The sequence below is a fragment of the Mustelus asterias genome, chromosome 15 (assembly GCF_964213995.1).
Source record: "Mustelus asterias chromosome 15, sMusAst1.hap1.1, whole genome shotgun sequence".
Lineage (NCBI taxonomy): Eukaryota > Metazoa > Chordata > Chondrichthyes > Carcharhiniformes > Triakidae > Mustelus > Mustelus asterias.
The window spans coordinates 18,243,408-18,255,666 of record NC_135815.1 but is presented as its reverse complement, the minus strand read 5'-3'; the positions used below and the strand labels follow the sequence as shown (position 1 = coordinate 18,255,666).

Below are 12,259 nucleotides of genomic sequence, written 5' to 3'. Positions count from 1 at the left end.
ACACAATATTCCAAATGTGGTCTCACCAAGGTCCTGTACAGTTGCAGCATAACCCCACGGCTCTTAAACTCCAACCCCCTGTTAATAAAAGCTAACACTATAGGCCTTCTTCACAGCTCTATCCACTTGAGTGGCAACCTTTAGAGATCTGTGGATATGGTCCCCAAGATCTCTCTGTTCCTCCACAGTCTTCAGAACCCTACCTTTGACCCTGTAATCCACATTTAAATTAGTCCTACCAAAATGAATCACCTCACATTTATCAGGGTTAAACTCCATCTGCCATTTTTCAGCCCAGCTTTGCATCCTATCTATGTCTCTTTGCAGCCTACAACAGCCCTCCACCTCATCCACTACTCCACCAATCTTGGTGTCATCAGCAAATTTACTGATCCACCCTTCAGCAGGTTGAAGGTTGAACAAACTTGGATTGTTTCCATTGGAGCGTCGGAGGATGGGGAGGGGAACCTGATAGAGGTTTATAAGATTATGACAGACTTGGATAGACAGTCTTTTTCTCAGGGTTAAATTACTCAGGGCATAGATTGAAAGCGAGAGGGGGAAAGTTTAAAAGAGATGCAAGAGATTCTGTCCACACAGGTGGTGAATGCCAGGAACGTGCTGCCGGAGGAAGTGGTGGAAGCAAATTCTATAACAACGTTCAGGAAGCATCTGGACAGATACATGAATAGGCAGGGAATAGAGGGATATGGACCACAGAGAGGCAAGAAAATATTAGATTAGAGAGGCATCAGACTTGGTGAGCTGAAAGGCCTGTTCCTGTGCTGTACTGTTCTTTGATTGCCTTGTTTCTAGGACCTGTACCAGTATTGCAAATGCTTCTTTCTGCAGTACTCCCAGGCTGCAAGATCTCACTTAAAAGTGATCAAAAATAGTTATTGGAATCAAAAACCTAATCCCAGCACTTCCAGGCTCTTTCTAATGATCCAAGGGATGTTCACAATGCTAAGAAGCCAGTGTCTTTAGTACTTACAGTACTCGGTGATTTTATTAAACCTCCAGCTAATCTAGAGCAAAAACATGTTCAAACGTTTTTTTAAAATAGGTGAAACCAGGAAGTGTTTATGTATGCAATATTCTTACAGATATTATTTTATTTATATTTTGAGTCTGCTGCCTTTAAAGACTGCGGGTAATTCTGCCCATTAGTTCGCTCTTGGTGATTCCACGTCCCTTTTCCTCCTTCAGTACACAAGAAGCTTTCACATGTAATTTTTAGTTCTAATTTCTCCTTTCTCTCCAGACAAAAAGGAACCTGCTACTTACTTCCAGCAATCTGCATTTTTACCCTGGCCACCCCTGTGTTAATGATAACTTCCTAATGTGTTGTTTTCCAATTTCCTCACTACTAGGGGGGGTGGACATCAAGACGACACAGCTGAGAAGAGAGCAGATTAGCGGAAGGCCAGAGCTTTGGGGAGGTGAAATAAAAGCAAACGAGAGCTGAGCAGCTTGTTTAGATGTCACATTTGAGCAGAGGCAAATAAACATTGCACAGACATTGGAAAGTAACAAATCAGTGACGTCTAAACTGACAGACTGGCATGCTTTAAACCTATTTTTAAAAAAAACCTAAGTGCATTCGAGTAACGGATCACGACCTTGTGTGTGTGAAGAAGATCTTCCGATTCCTCACCTACTGCCACTCGGGGTCGCCGGTTCAGATCCACTTTCCTCTCGGCTTTCAGCAGCGAGGACAGCACCGTCTCCAGCCGCGAGTCCAGCTCGTTGCCCACCTGCTGCCGATACCAGTACGCCGCGAAAACGGCGAAGAACGAGAAGGCGACGCCACACTTCAATCCGTGACCCATCGCGTATCGGCGGGGACGATGCGACCGGCCACAGCAAATAACAAGGCGCAACCTGCGCTCGGCAGGTAAGTGCGAGCCAGGGGGCGGGGCTGCCGGTCACCACGGCAACAGAAAGGGGTGCGCGCGAGATAAGGCTTCACTGCCGAACCCTCCGCTGCGGGTCACCAGGGTGACGGGCCACGTGACACCGTTCAAATGCTAACCGTCTCCCAGCCGGGCAGATGTCAACAAGCGAACGCGATCAACAGGTCAGAAAGTTCGGTTCAGGGTCCATTATTATCCCACATCTCGGTTAAGAGAAAAAAAAACGCGGACGTTTTCTCTCACACCCTGGACACATATCCGCCCGGAGGCGGGAATTCGTTCTTTGATTGACGGCCGATGAAAGCGTTGTTCTTCCACCAAGATTTCGGCAAGAGGTGGTGGGCACGCATCATTTAGCTTGGTTGTCCTCGCGTTCACTGTCATCAGGTTAGTTAGACCAGGAAGGGGGCGGGGCATGTTCACCTGAACAGGACATGGAGGCGGTGGTCAGTGATTGACAGCTGAGCGGCGCCCGTGCGGGGCGGATCGCTCAGTGGGTTTAAAGTATAATTAAAGCAGGGAGGAGCTGTGAGTGTTTCCACGTTGAGTGGTTTGACGTGGCAAAGGGTAGACTTATTTTAGAATCTGAACAAAAGACCATTCGGTCCATCGTGCCTGTGCTAGCACAGTGGTAGAACTCTCCAATTAACACGATGAGAGGTCACACCACACCAGTTTATAGTCCAACAGGTTTATTTGAAATCACAAACTTTCAGAGCACTGCTCCTTTGTCAGTGACGCAATTAATACAGCGCCACTAATGTAATCAGCAAACTCAAGCACTTCACAAAGGTGTTCACAAGCAAAATATGACACCGTACCATGTAAGGAGATGTGAGGACAGAGAAACAAAAGGTTGGTCAAGGAGTTGGCGTGTGTTTTAAAGGAGGTAGAGAGCTTTAAGGAATTAATGCCAGAGCTGTAGGTCCCAGGCAGCTGACCATATAAATACTCATGGTACAGCAATTAAAATCAAGGATCACAGATGGCTACAGCGCAGAAGGAGACCGTTCAACCTGTCCTGTCCATGCTGGCTCTCTGACTGAGCGATTCACCATTTTCACTCTCCTGCCAGCCTTATCCACCCCTTTTCCTTGTAGACCTGCACATTTAAGTGACCAGAATTAGAGAAGTGCACCAAAAACAGAAAATGCTGGAAAATCTCAGCATTTGTGAAGAGGAAATAGAGCAATTTCAAGTCTGGATGACACTGCATCAAAGTTTATTTATTAGTCACAAGTAAGCTTACATTAACACTGCAATGATGTTACTGTGAAGTTCCTCTAGCCGCCATTCCGACACCTGTTCAGGTCAATGCACCTAACCAGCACATCTTTCAGATTGTGGGAGGAAACCAGAGCACCTGGAGGAAACCCACGCCGACAGAAGGAGAACATGCAAACTCCACACAGTCAGAGCTTTGTTAGAGAAGTGCACAGTGTTGTAGGGTTGTAGGTGTGGCCTTCACTTCTATTTTTGCATGTTGGCACAGTGGTTAACACTGCTGTCTCACAGCGCCAGGGACCTTGGTTCAATTCCCGGGTTGGGTCACTGTCTGTGCGGAGTCTGCACGTTCTCCCCATGTCTGTGTGGGTTTCTCCTGGGTGCTCCGATTTCTTCCGATGTCTGAAAGGCATGCTGGTTAGGTGCATTGGCTATGCTAAATTCTCCCTCAGTGTAACTGAACAGGCGCCGGACTATGGCGACTAGGGGATTTCACAGTAACTTCATTGTCGTGTTAATGTAAGCCTATTTGTGACACTAATAAATAAACTTTAACTTGAAACTTTTTAAATTGTTACAGTGCAGAAGTAAGTCATTTGGGCCATTGTATCTGCACTGGCATTATGAAAGAGCAATTCACTTAGTGCAGTTTTCCTGCTTTCTCCCCATGACCCTGCACATTCTTACTCTTCAAATAACAGCCTCACTCCCTTTTTAATGCCTCCACCATGCCCCAGTTCATTCCAAACCCCAAACATTTGTTTTCTTATACTGCTTTTGCTTTTTTTGCAAACCACTTCAAATCTGCGCATTCTTTCTTGTTTGAAATCCTTTGATGAGTGGGAATAGTTTCTCCCTATCCTGTCCAGACCTCTCATGATTTTGAATACTTCTATCAAATCTTGACTGCCTTTTCTCCGTGGAAAACAGCCCTAACTCTCCAATCTAGCTTGACACTGATGTTTCTCATCCCTGGAACCATTCTTGTGAATCTTTTCTGCACTTTCTTCATCCTTCCTAACGTCTGGCACCCAAAATTGGATGCAATACTCCAGCTGAGGCCAATCTAATGTTTTATACAAGTTTAACATAGCATTCTTGCTCTTGTACTTTATGCACCTATTAATCATGCCCAGGATACTGTTTACTTTATTAACTGTTCTTTCAACCTGTTCGGCCAGCTTCAGTGACATACACAATTACAACCTGCGCCCCCTTTAGAGTAGTACCCTCCATGTCTCTCCATGTTCTTCCTATCAAAATGAATCAGTTTGCATTTCTCAGCATGAGAACTCCTTGGTCATCATTGGAAGTGAGAAGAAGGATAAGTGATAGCATTCTACTCTGTGGCCAAAGGTGGATTACAGTTGCAAATGATCCATACGTGGAAGAACTAGGGTGCATGCAGCAACATAGGCCAGAAGAAGTTAAGTTGATTACTTGGCCAACAGTCAGGTAAGGATGAGTAAGAATTTCCTTCAACTCAACATATGCAAATCCTTGCAGCAACTTTAGCCCTCAACTCCATTGCAGTCCTTCATAGTGCACACATGCTGAGGTATATGGTGTACTCCCTTGGCATCCTGTTGGATTATTAAATGTGTTTCAAATCCCACTCCCTAGCCTCAAAGACTATTTACTTTCACATCTGACATTACCTGCTTATGCCCCTTCTTCTGCTGCTTATCACTGTTGTTTCACACATTTCTAACTTCCCAAATTTGATTACAAACTCCACCCAGTGCCTGTGATTGAACAAGCAGCATGTAGTCAGTTGTCAGATAAGTTTTAATTCTCAATTTTGGCATTGGGGAGCAATGAGCAGCAGGTACATACAGAAAAGAGTATCTACTCACCCCCGAGAAGGGTGAGAGAGCTCAGAGGGTCCAGGAAGGATGAGAAGTTCCAGAGGACTCAGGAAGGACAAGAAGCTGCTGTGGGCCCTGGAAGGGCTAGAAGTTGCAGAGGGCCCTGGAAGGGCGAGAAGTTGCAGTAGGCCAGAGGGAGAGAAGTTATGGTGGGCGCGGGAAAGGTAAGTAGTTGGAGAGGTCCCAGAGGGAGAGACGTTGCACAGAGCCCATTGAGGATGCAGTGCTGTGTTGAGTATATCACATGACAGTGAATGTGTGGGGCAGTGAGAATGAGTGAGTGGGCGTGTAGGGCAGAGAGAAAGAGTGTGACTGAATGTGTGGGGCAGAGAGAGAATTAGTGAGTGTGCCGAACAGACAGACGCAGAGATGGCAAATTTTACCATCCCACCCACCACGGGAATCGGAGTGGACGAGGGGTGGACCATGGAAAGGTCCATTGCCCTCATGCGGAATTTTCCAGTTTCTGGGCAAGCGAGGCCGGAAAATGCCACGTCAGTCTGTGTGTGGGACAGAGTATGTGAGTGTACGTGTGGGTCTGAGAGATAGCGAGTGTGTGGGGCGGGTTGAGTAAGTGTGTGGACTGGGGTGGGTGAGCATTTGGGACGGGCTGAGTGAGCATGTGAAGAGGTGCAAACAAGCAAGCGGGTAGGGCTCACTCACTCAAAGGGCAGTGCAAGCAAGCATGTTAGGTTGTGCGAGCGCATGCCCTTCTCCCCCCTTCAGGATTACTTATCTGTGGGGCCCCGGCGGAGTCTCTTTGCCTGGCTCACATTGGTTCTGACTTGTTGTAAACCTCGCCAATGTGATATCACACTGGCAAGGGAATGGGGGGGACAATATAGAGGGGAAGCCCGTTAATTATATTTAAATGAGGTTGCTCACCTTCCTGGGCGTGAATCGCATTACGTCAATGCCGGGGTGGTGAAGATGATCACATCACAAGATCTCGCCAGTGAGAATCTTGTTTTTGGCTGCTTGTGAGACTTTTGATGTGGAGATGCCGGCGTTGGACTGGGGTAAACACAGTAAGAAGTTTAACAACACCAGGTTAAAGTCCAACAGGTTTATTTGGTAGCAAAAGCCACACAAGCTTTCGGAGCTCTAAGCCCCTTCTTCAGGTGAGTGGGAATTCTGTTCACAAACAGAGCTTATAAAGACACAGACTCAATTTACATGAATAATGTTTGGAATGCGAATACTTACAACTAATCAAGTCTTTAAGAAACAAAACAATGTGAGTGGAGAGAGCATCAAGACAGGCTAAAAAGATGTGTATTGTCTCCAGACAAGACAGCCAGTGAAACTCTGCAGGTCCACGCAACTGTGGAAGTTACAAATAGTGTGACATGAACCCAATATCCCGGTTGAGGCCGTCCTCGTGTGTGCGGAACTTGGCTATCAGTTTCTGCTCAGCGACTCTGCGCTGTCGTGTGTCGCGAAGGCCGCCTTGGAGAACGCTTACCCGAATATCAGAGGCCGAATGCCCGTGACCGCTGAAGTGCTCGCCAACAGGAAGAGAACAGTCTTGCCTGGTGATTGTCGAGCGGTGTTCATTCATCCGTTGAATGATTCAATGGATTCAACGAATCATTCAACGGATGAATGAACACCGCTCGATAATCACCAGGCAAGACTGTTCTCTTCCTGTTGGGGAGCACTTCAGCGGTCACGGGCATTCGGCCTCTGATATTCGGGTAAGCATTCTCCAAGGCGGCCTTCGCGACACACGACAGCGCAGAGTCGCTGAGCAGAAACTGATAGCCAAGTTCCGCACACACGAGGACGGCCTCAACCGGGATATTGGGTTCATGTCACACTATTTGTAACTCCCACAGTTGCGTGGACCTGCAGAGTTTCACTGGCTGTCTTGTCTGGAGACAATACACATCTTTTTAGCCTGTCTTGATGCTCTCTCCACTCACATTGTTTTGTTTCTTAAAGACTTGATTAGTTGTAAGTATTCGCATTCCAACCATTATTCATGTAAATTGAGTCTGTGTCTTTATAAGCTCTGTTTGTGAACAGAATTCCCACTCACCTGAAGAAGGGGCTTGCAGCTCCGAAAGCTTGTGTGGCTTTTGCTACCAAATAAACCTGTTGGACTTTAACCTGGTGTTGTTAAACTTCTTACTGCGAGACTTTTGCCAGTGCAAAATCCCAGCCATTGTGTTAACGACTACACAAATCATTATTAGCCATCCAAATCTCCCATTGCTACAACCTTGTAAACTATACCAACCTGTGATTTTCTGAAGAAGAGTCATACGGACTCAAAATATTAACTCTGCTTTTCTCTCCACAGGTGCTGCCAAACCCGCTAAAGTTTTCCAGCATTTTCTGTTTTTATTTCAGGTTTCCAGCATCTGCAGTATTTTGCTTTCTATTTTATTTGCTCCTGTCAATCTTTTTAGGGAAACCTACCTCTCAATCAGAAGAAGTGAAAGCCACAATTCCCTAATTGACATCAAAGGATGGGGACATTTAAGTCATTTGTATCTTGAATATTTTTAACAAAACCTTTCAGTATATCCGATACTGCACTCTTAATGGAGCAGAAATTTAACAATGAGCAAGGTTCACCAGATGATCGAATTTCCCAACCTGCCAACCAAAGAGTCACCAGGGAACACATCCCTACAGTTCATGGTGGTTCTGTAACCATTTTAATTGGCTGGAGACGTGATTACTGGCAGTGCCAATGCCAAAGGAGGCCAGGACTGGAACTACTGGCAATCCCCGGATTCTACATCCCAGAGTCGAAAATGGTAGGCAGGTCTCACAGCAGGGAGGTGAGGCTGGTGGAAGTTTTGATGGAAAGGCCAGGGAAGGGGAGAATCCAATGTGAAAAGTAGGCGCTTAAGGGAGGCACCTTCCACCAAGTTTGATAACCTGTTGGGCTTCTCTCCCTACAGTCCTGTACCACCTGCTGGCATGAACTTCTACCAGCCTTAGTATAGTGGTGAGGACACACTAGCCCATGTCTTGTAAAATTGCAGGCAGGTTGGGGGCAGTGGAAGGCCACCTAGGGAAATTTCTGTGCTCCCTGCCTGCAAACCCATCTGTAATATTTTGCCCTATGTCTTTGGAAAGATATACTTCCCCTGTTTGGCGAAATGTAATGAAATTATTCGATATGTATACATAAGCTGCCAAATTTGTTTCCTGTTCCAAAGTCAGAAAATTCAATGCACGTATCCTCAAATTGTGTGCTCTCAGTTCTCTCAACTAACTTGCTGGATCTATATAATTCATGAACATCTATATGATTTTATAAAGCGTAATCATGTTTCTTCTCTGGGCGGGATTTTTTAGCACCCCCTGCGGCCTCTTTCTCGGTGGTGGGAGGCGGCCCACCGTTGACCGGTAGCAGGATCTTCTAGTGCTGCTGCTGTCAATGGGATTTTCCATTGAATCGATCCCCCACTGCTGGGAAACCCAGGATGGGGGTGTGCCATTGGTGCGAATGGAAGATCCTGCCACCTTGAACATCCAGAAGATCTCACCCGCTATCTTTTGTCGGGTGAACTGAGATTCAGTGCTGTGAGGTTTATTTAATAATTCCCAGAAATGATCACTGTTGCTGTTTTCGGAACTCTTCCAATGTTCTTTCAGTTGTATGGTTCCTATGACTGCACACATTATGGGCTTACTAGTGATCTAAACAAAGTTGGAATAACTAATTTTGAACTTGACCATTATTCTTTGATAGTAATTTTTAATATGTACTAGGTAACTTCAGAAAGTACACTTTTATACAGCAATGATATGTGAGGTTGCAGCAATAAAGCTTCACTTTTTAATGAAACTCTGGATTGCATTTGTAGTCATAGTAACCACTTCTCATACTGCCACGTCTCTCCACTATTTTTACCAAAGCTGCTTTAATGTATATTGGCCTTAACTCAGACCAGACCTAAAATGTAAATACCAGCCAGAACAAATTCCAATTGAAATATTTAAAAGCTATTTATCTTTGGCAAAATAGTGAAAAAATGTGTATATTGGAAGTATTTTTAAAAAGTAATATCAGACTGAAGTGGCTTCAATTTACACTATATCCTGCCAATGCACTGGAACATCATCAATGCAGTAAAAATGCAGTAAGTCTCTACTAAGCATTATTTTCCTCACTTTTTGGAGATAATTTTTTTCATCTATCTTACTCCAATGAATTACAGTACCAAGAATGGACAGACTTCTACTATTGCCACATTTTATCCAGTTGCTAGGAGATGCATGAGAGTACTATTGATATATTTACACTCTACATCTATATATATATATATATAGGAAGTAGGTTAGCTCATATAGGAAGTAGGTTGGCCAGATGACTTGCATATGACGCAGAGTGACACCAACAGTGTGGGGTACAACTCCTGTACCGGCTGAGATTATTCCTGAAAGCGCATCTTCTCAACCTTGCCCCTGTGGTGATCCTCAGGGTTAAAAATTCCCAGCAATCTTATTTTTTATCTTAAAGAATGTTCTGTAATAATGGAATTTGTTCAAAAATACTCAGAATTGACCACAATGTTTGTTCAAGAGCTGTCATTGGAGCATTGGGAAGATTGGGAAAATGCAAAAGATCTGAAGGATAAGTGAGGGAGATCATTTGGCCCACCCAGTTCATCTTGCTATGTAAACCTACTGTGTTTCTCATCAGAACCTTGAACTGTCACTTTGAAAAAAATACTGATTTTTCTCCATTAACCTTGGTGGATGTTCATTCCATGTTGAGATAATTTACTTTCTTAATATCAGATCTTTCCTTTTACCATTTGGCACCTCATAGTGGTTGAAGTTAAAATGTTGCTTCCCAGTGGTGTAGCTGACTTTCATCATCATGAGCGAGCATTCTGGCCAGACCGTTAGTACCAGGCGCCAGACCATTAATAAACAAGAACAATATCAACTAGGTCAGTAAAGGCCTGAAATAATAGACTGGATTATGTGGTAAGCAATGAAGAAAACAGCTCATTAAGATCTAGAAATCTTTGTAACATTGATTCTCTCTTTGCTGATGGCAATTTCAATCTGATATCCACTTAAAGAGATCTCCTGGTGATCAGCAACAGTGATGTCAGCTAGCAGGATAAGCAGCTAGTCAAGATCACTGAAGCATTTTTATGGAGAGCAAACCAGGAAATTGAAAGTACAGATTATACTTTACCTATAAACTAAATTTTCAGATGGTTTAATAGATAATTATGCACTGTTGGGTTCAAAAATGTTATAATCAAAGTTTTTAAAGTAATTTTTAATAAATTATAAATGAAGAAATCTGACATTCCACAAATATAAAATTAATTTTTCGGGGCAAGTGAGGGTATTTCACCCTAATTATGTTGTTAAAAACCCAGTACCTCATTCAACAAATAGTAACTTTTTCAAAGATTTTTACAGCAAGCGTAAAATTGAAGTTTTCATTAATTCCCCAATCGCTGGGGATTGCAGTCTGGAAGACCTAAGAACAAAGAACAATACAGCACAGGAACAGGCCCTTCGGCCCTCCAAGCCCGCGCCGTTCCCTGGTCCAAACTAGACCATTCTTTTGTATCCCTCCATTCCCACTCCGTTCATGTGGCTATCTCGATAAGTCTTAAACGTTCCCAGTGTGTCCGCCTCCACCACCTTGCCCGGCAGCGCATTCCAGGCCCCCACCACCCTCTGTGTAAAATATGTCCTTCTGATATCCGTGTTAAACCTCCCCCCCCCCTCACCTTGAACCTATGACCCCTCATGAACGTCACCACCGACCTGGGAAAAAGCTTCCCACCGTTCACCCTATCTATGCCTTTCATAATTTTATACACCTCTATTAGGTCACCCCTCATCCTCCGTCTTTCCAGTGAGAACAACCCCAGTTTACCCAATCTCTCCTCATAACTAAGCCCTTCCATACCAGGCAGCATCCTGGTAAACCTCCTCTGCACTCTCTCTAAAGCCTCCACGTCCTTCTGGTAGTGTGGCGACCAGAACTGGGCGCAGTATTCCAAATGCGGCCGAACCAACGTTCTATACAACCGCAACATCAGACCCCAACTTTTATACTCTATGCCCCGTCCTATAAAGGCAAGCATGCCATATGCCTTCTCCACTACCTTCTCCACCTGTGCCGTCACCTTCAAGGATCTGTGGACTTGCACACTCAGGTCCCTCTGCGTATCTACACCCTTTATGGTTCTGCCATTTCTCGTATAGCTCCCCCCTACGTTAGTTCTACCAAAATGCACCATTTCGTATTTATCAGGATTGAACTCCATCTGCCATTTCTTTGCCCAAATTTCCAGCCTATCTATATCCTTCTGTAGCCTCTGACAATGTTCCTCACTATCTGCAAGTCCAGCCATTTTCGTGTCGTCCGCAAACTTACTGATCACCCCAGTTACACCTTCTTCCAGATTGTTTATATAAATCACAAACAGCAGAGGTCCCAATACAGAGCCCTGCGGAACACCACTAGTCACAGGCATCCAGCTGGAAAAAGACCCTTCCACTACCACCCTCTGTCTTCTGTGACCAAGCCAGTTCTCCACCCATCTAGCCACCTCCCCCTTTATCCCTCAACAGTGTATCCTCTGGAGGAATGTAGACTCACTGACTGCAACCTCTGGATTGCTGCAAGGCATTCTGCGCATGTGCACACTCCCAAAGTTGCTGTCGGTATCAGTGACAGCATAATCTCACCATCTTTATCACTGCAAAATCAAGGTTATACATTTCTCCATTCTAGCAAACCAGCATAATTATCAGACTGGAGACAGTTCTCTCCAATTGGATACTAATCGCTTTCAAGGCAATATTTTTTTTTAATACTTTTCCAATTCAATCAAACCAAATCCAATTCAGAGTCTCAACAAGTTGAGACATTTCAGATCCAGGCTGACAAGACAGGGCGAGCGACCAAACCACCCTGTCCTGGGCCTGATCTACATGAGCCAAGCTGATTGGAGAAGGGGGAGGTTCCTCCTCCAAGACTTGAGCTCATTTGCATCTTAGCCAAAAGGCTGAGATGCTGCTTTAAAAAATTGCTTCATATGAAACATATGAAGCTTCAGTGTAACCTAATGACCTCAACCAAGTGCGGCCGACCATGGGCTGCCGACCATACTACACTTGATCTTAGCCAAAAGGCCGAGAACATTTTATAGAAATCAAGACTGGGTTTAAGATTTCTGCTGCAGAAGCCGTTTGAGGTGCCAACCACTACAGTGCCACACACAACACAAACATGTTATGCTGCAGATG

At 44.8% G+C, this 12,259-nt stretch overlaps 1 protein-coding gene and 1 long non-coding RNA gene across 2 annotated transcripts in view; one reads left to right on the top strand and one right to left on the bottom strand.

Moving 5' to 3' along the window:
* adpgk2 (ADP-dependent glucokinase 2) overlaps window positions 1-1,915 on the bottom strand; it is a 33,891-nt gene extending 31,976 nt beyond the window's left edge. The window contains exon 1 of the mRNA XM_078229593.1: window positions 1,658-1,915. Within this exon, the coding sequence (XP_078085719.1) occupies window positions 1,658-1,832 (175 nt within the window). The 5' untranslated portion in view covers window positions 1,833-1,915. The remainder of the gene's footprint in view (window positions 1-1,657) is intronic.
* Window positions 1,916-2,017: 102 nt separating this feature from the next.
* On the top strand, window positions 2,018-8,763 carry LOC144504379 (uncharacterized). The gene is made up of 3 exons (XR_013499617.1): window positions 2,018-2,080; window positions 4,425-4,595; window positions 7,314-8,763. It is a non-coding gene; the product is annotated as an uncharacterized LOC144504379 (long non-coding RNA).
* Window positions 8,764-12,259: the final 3,496 nt, after the last annotated feature.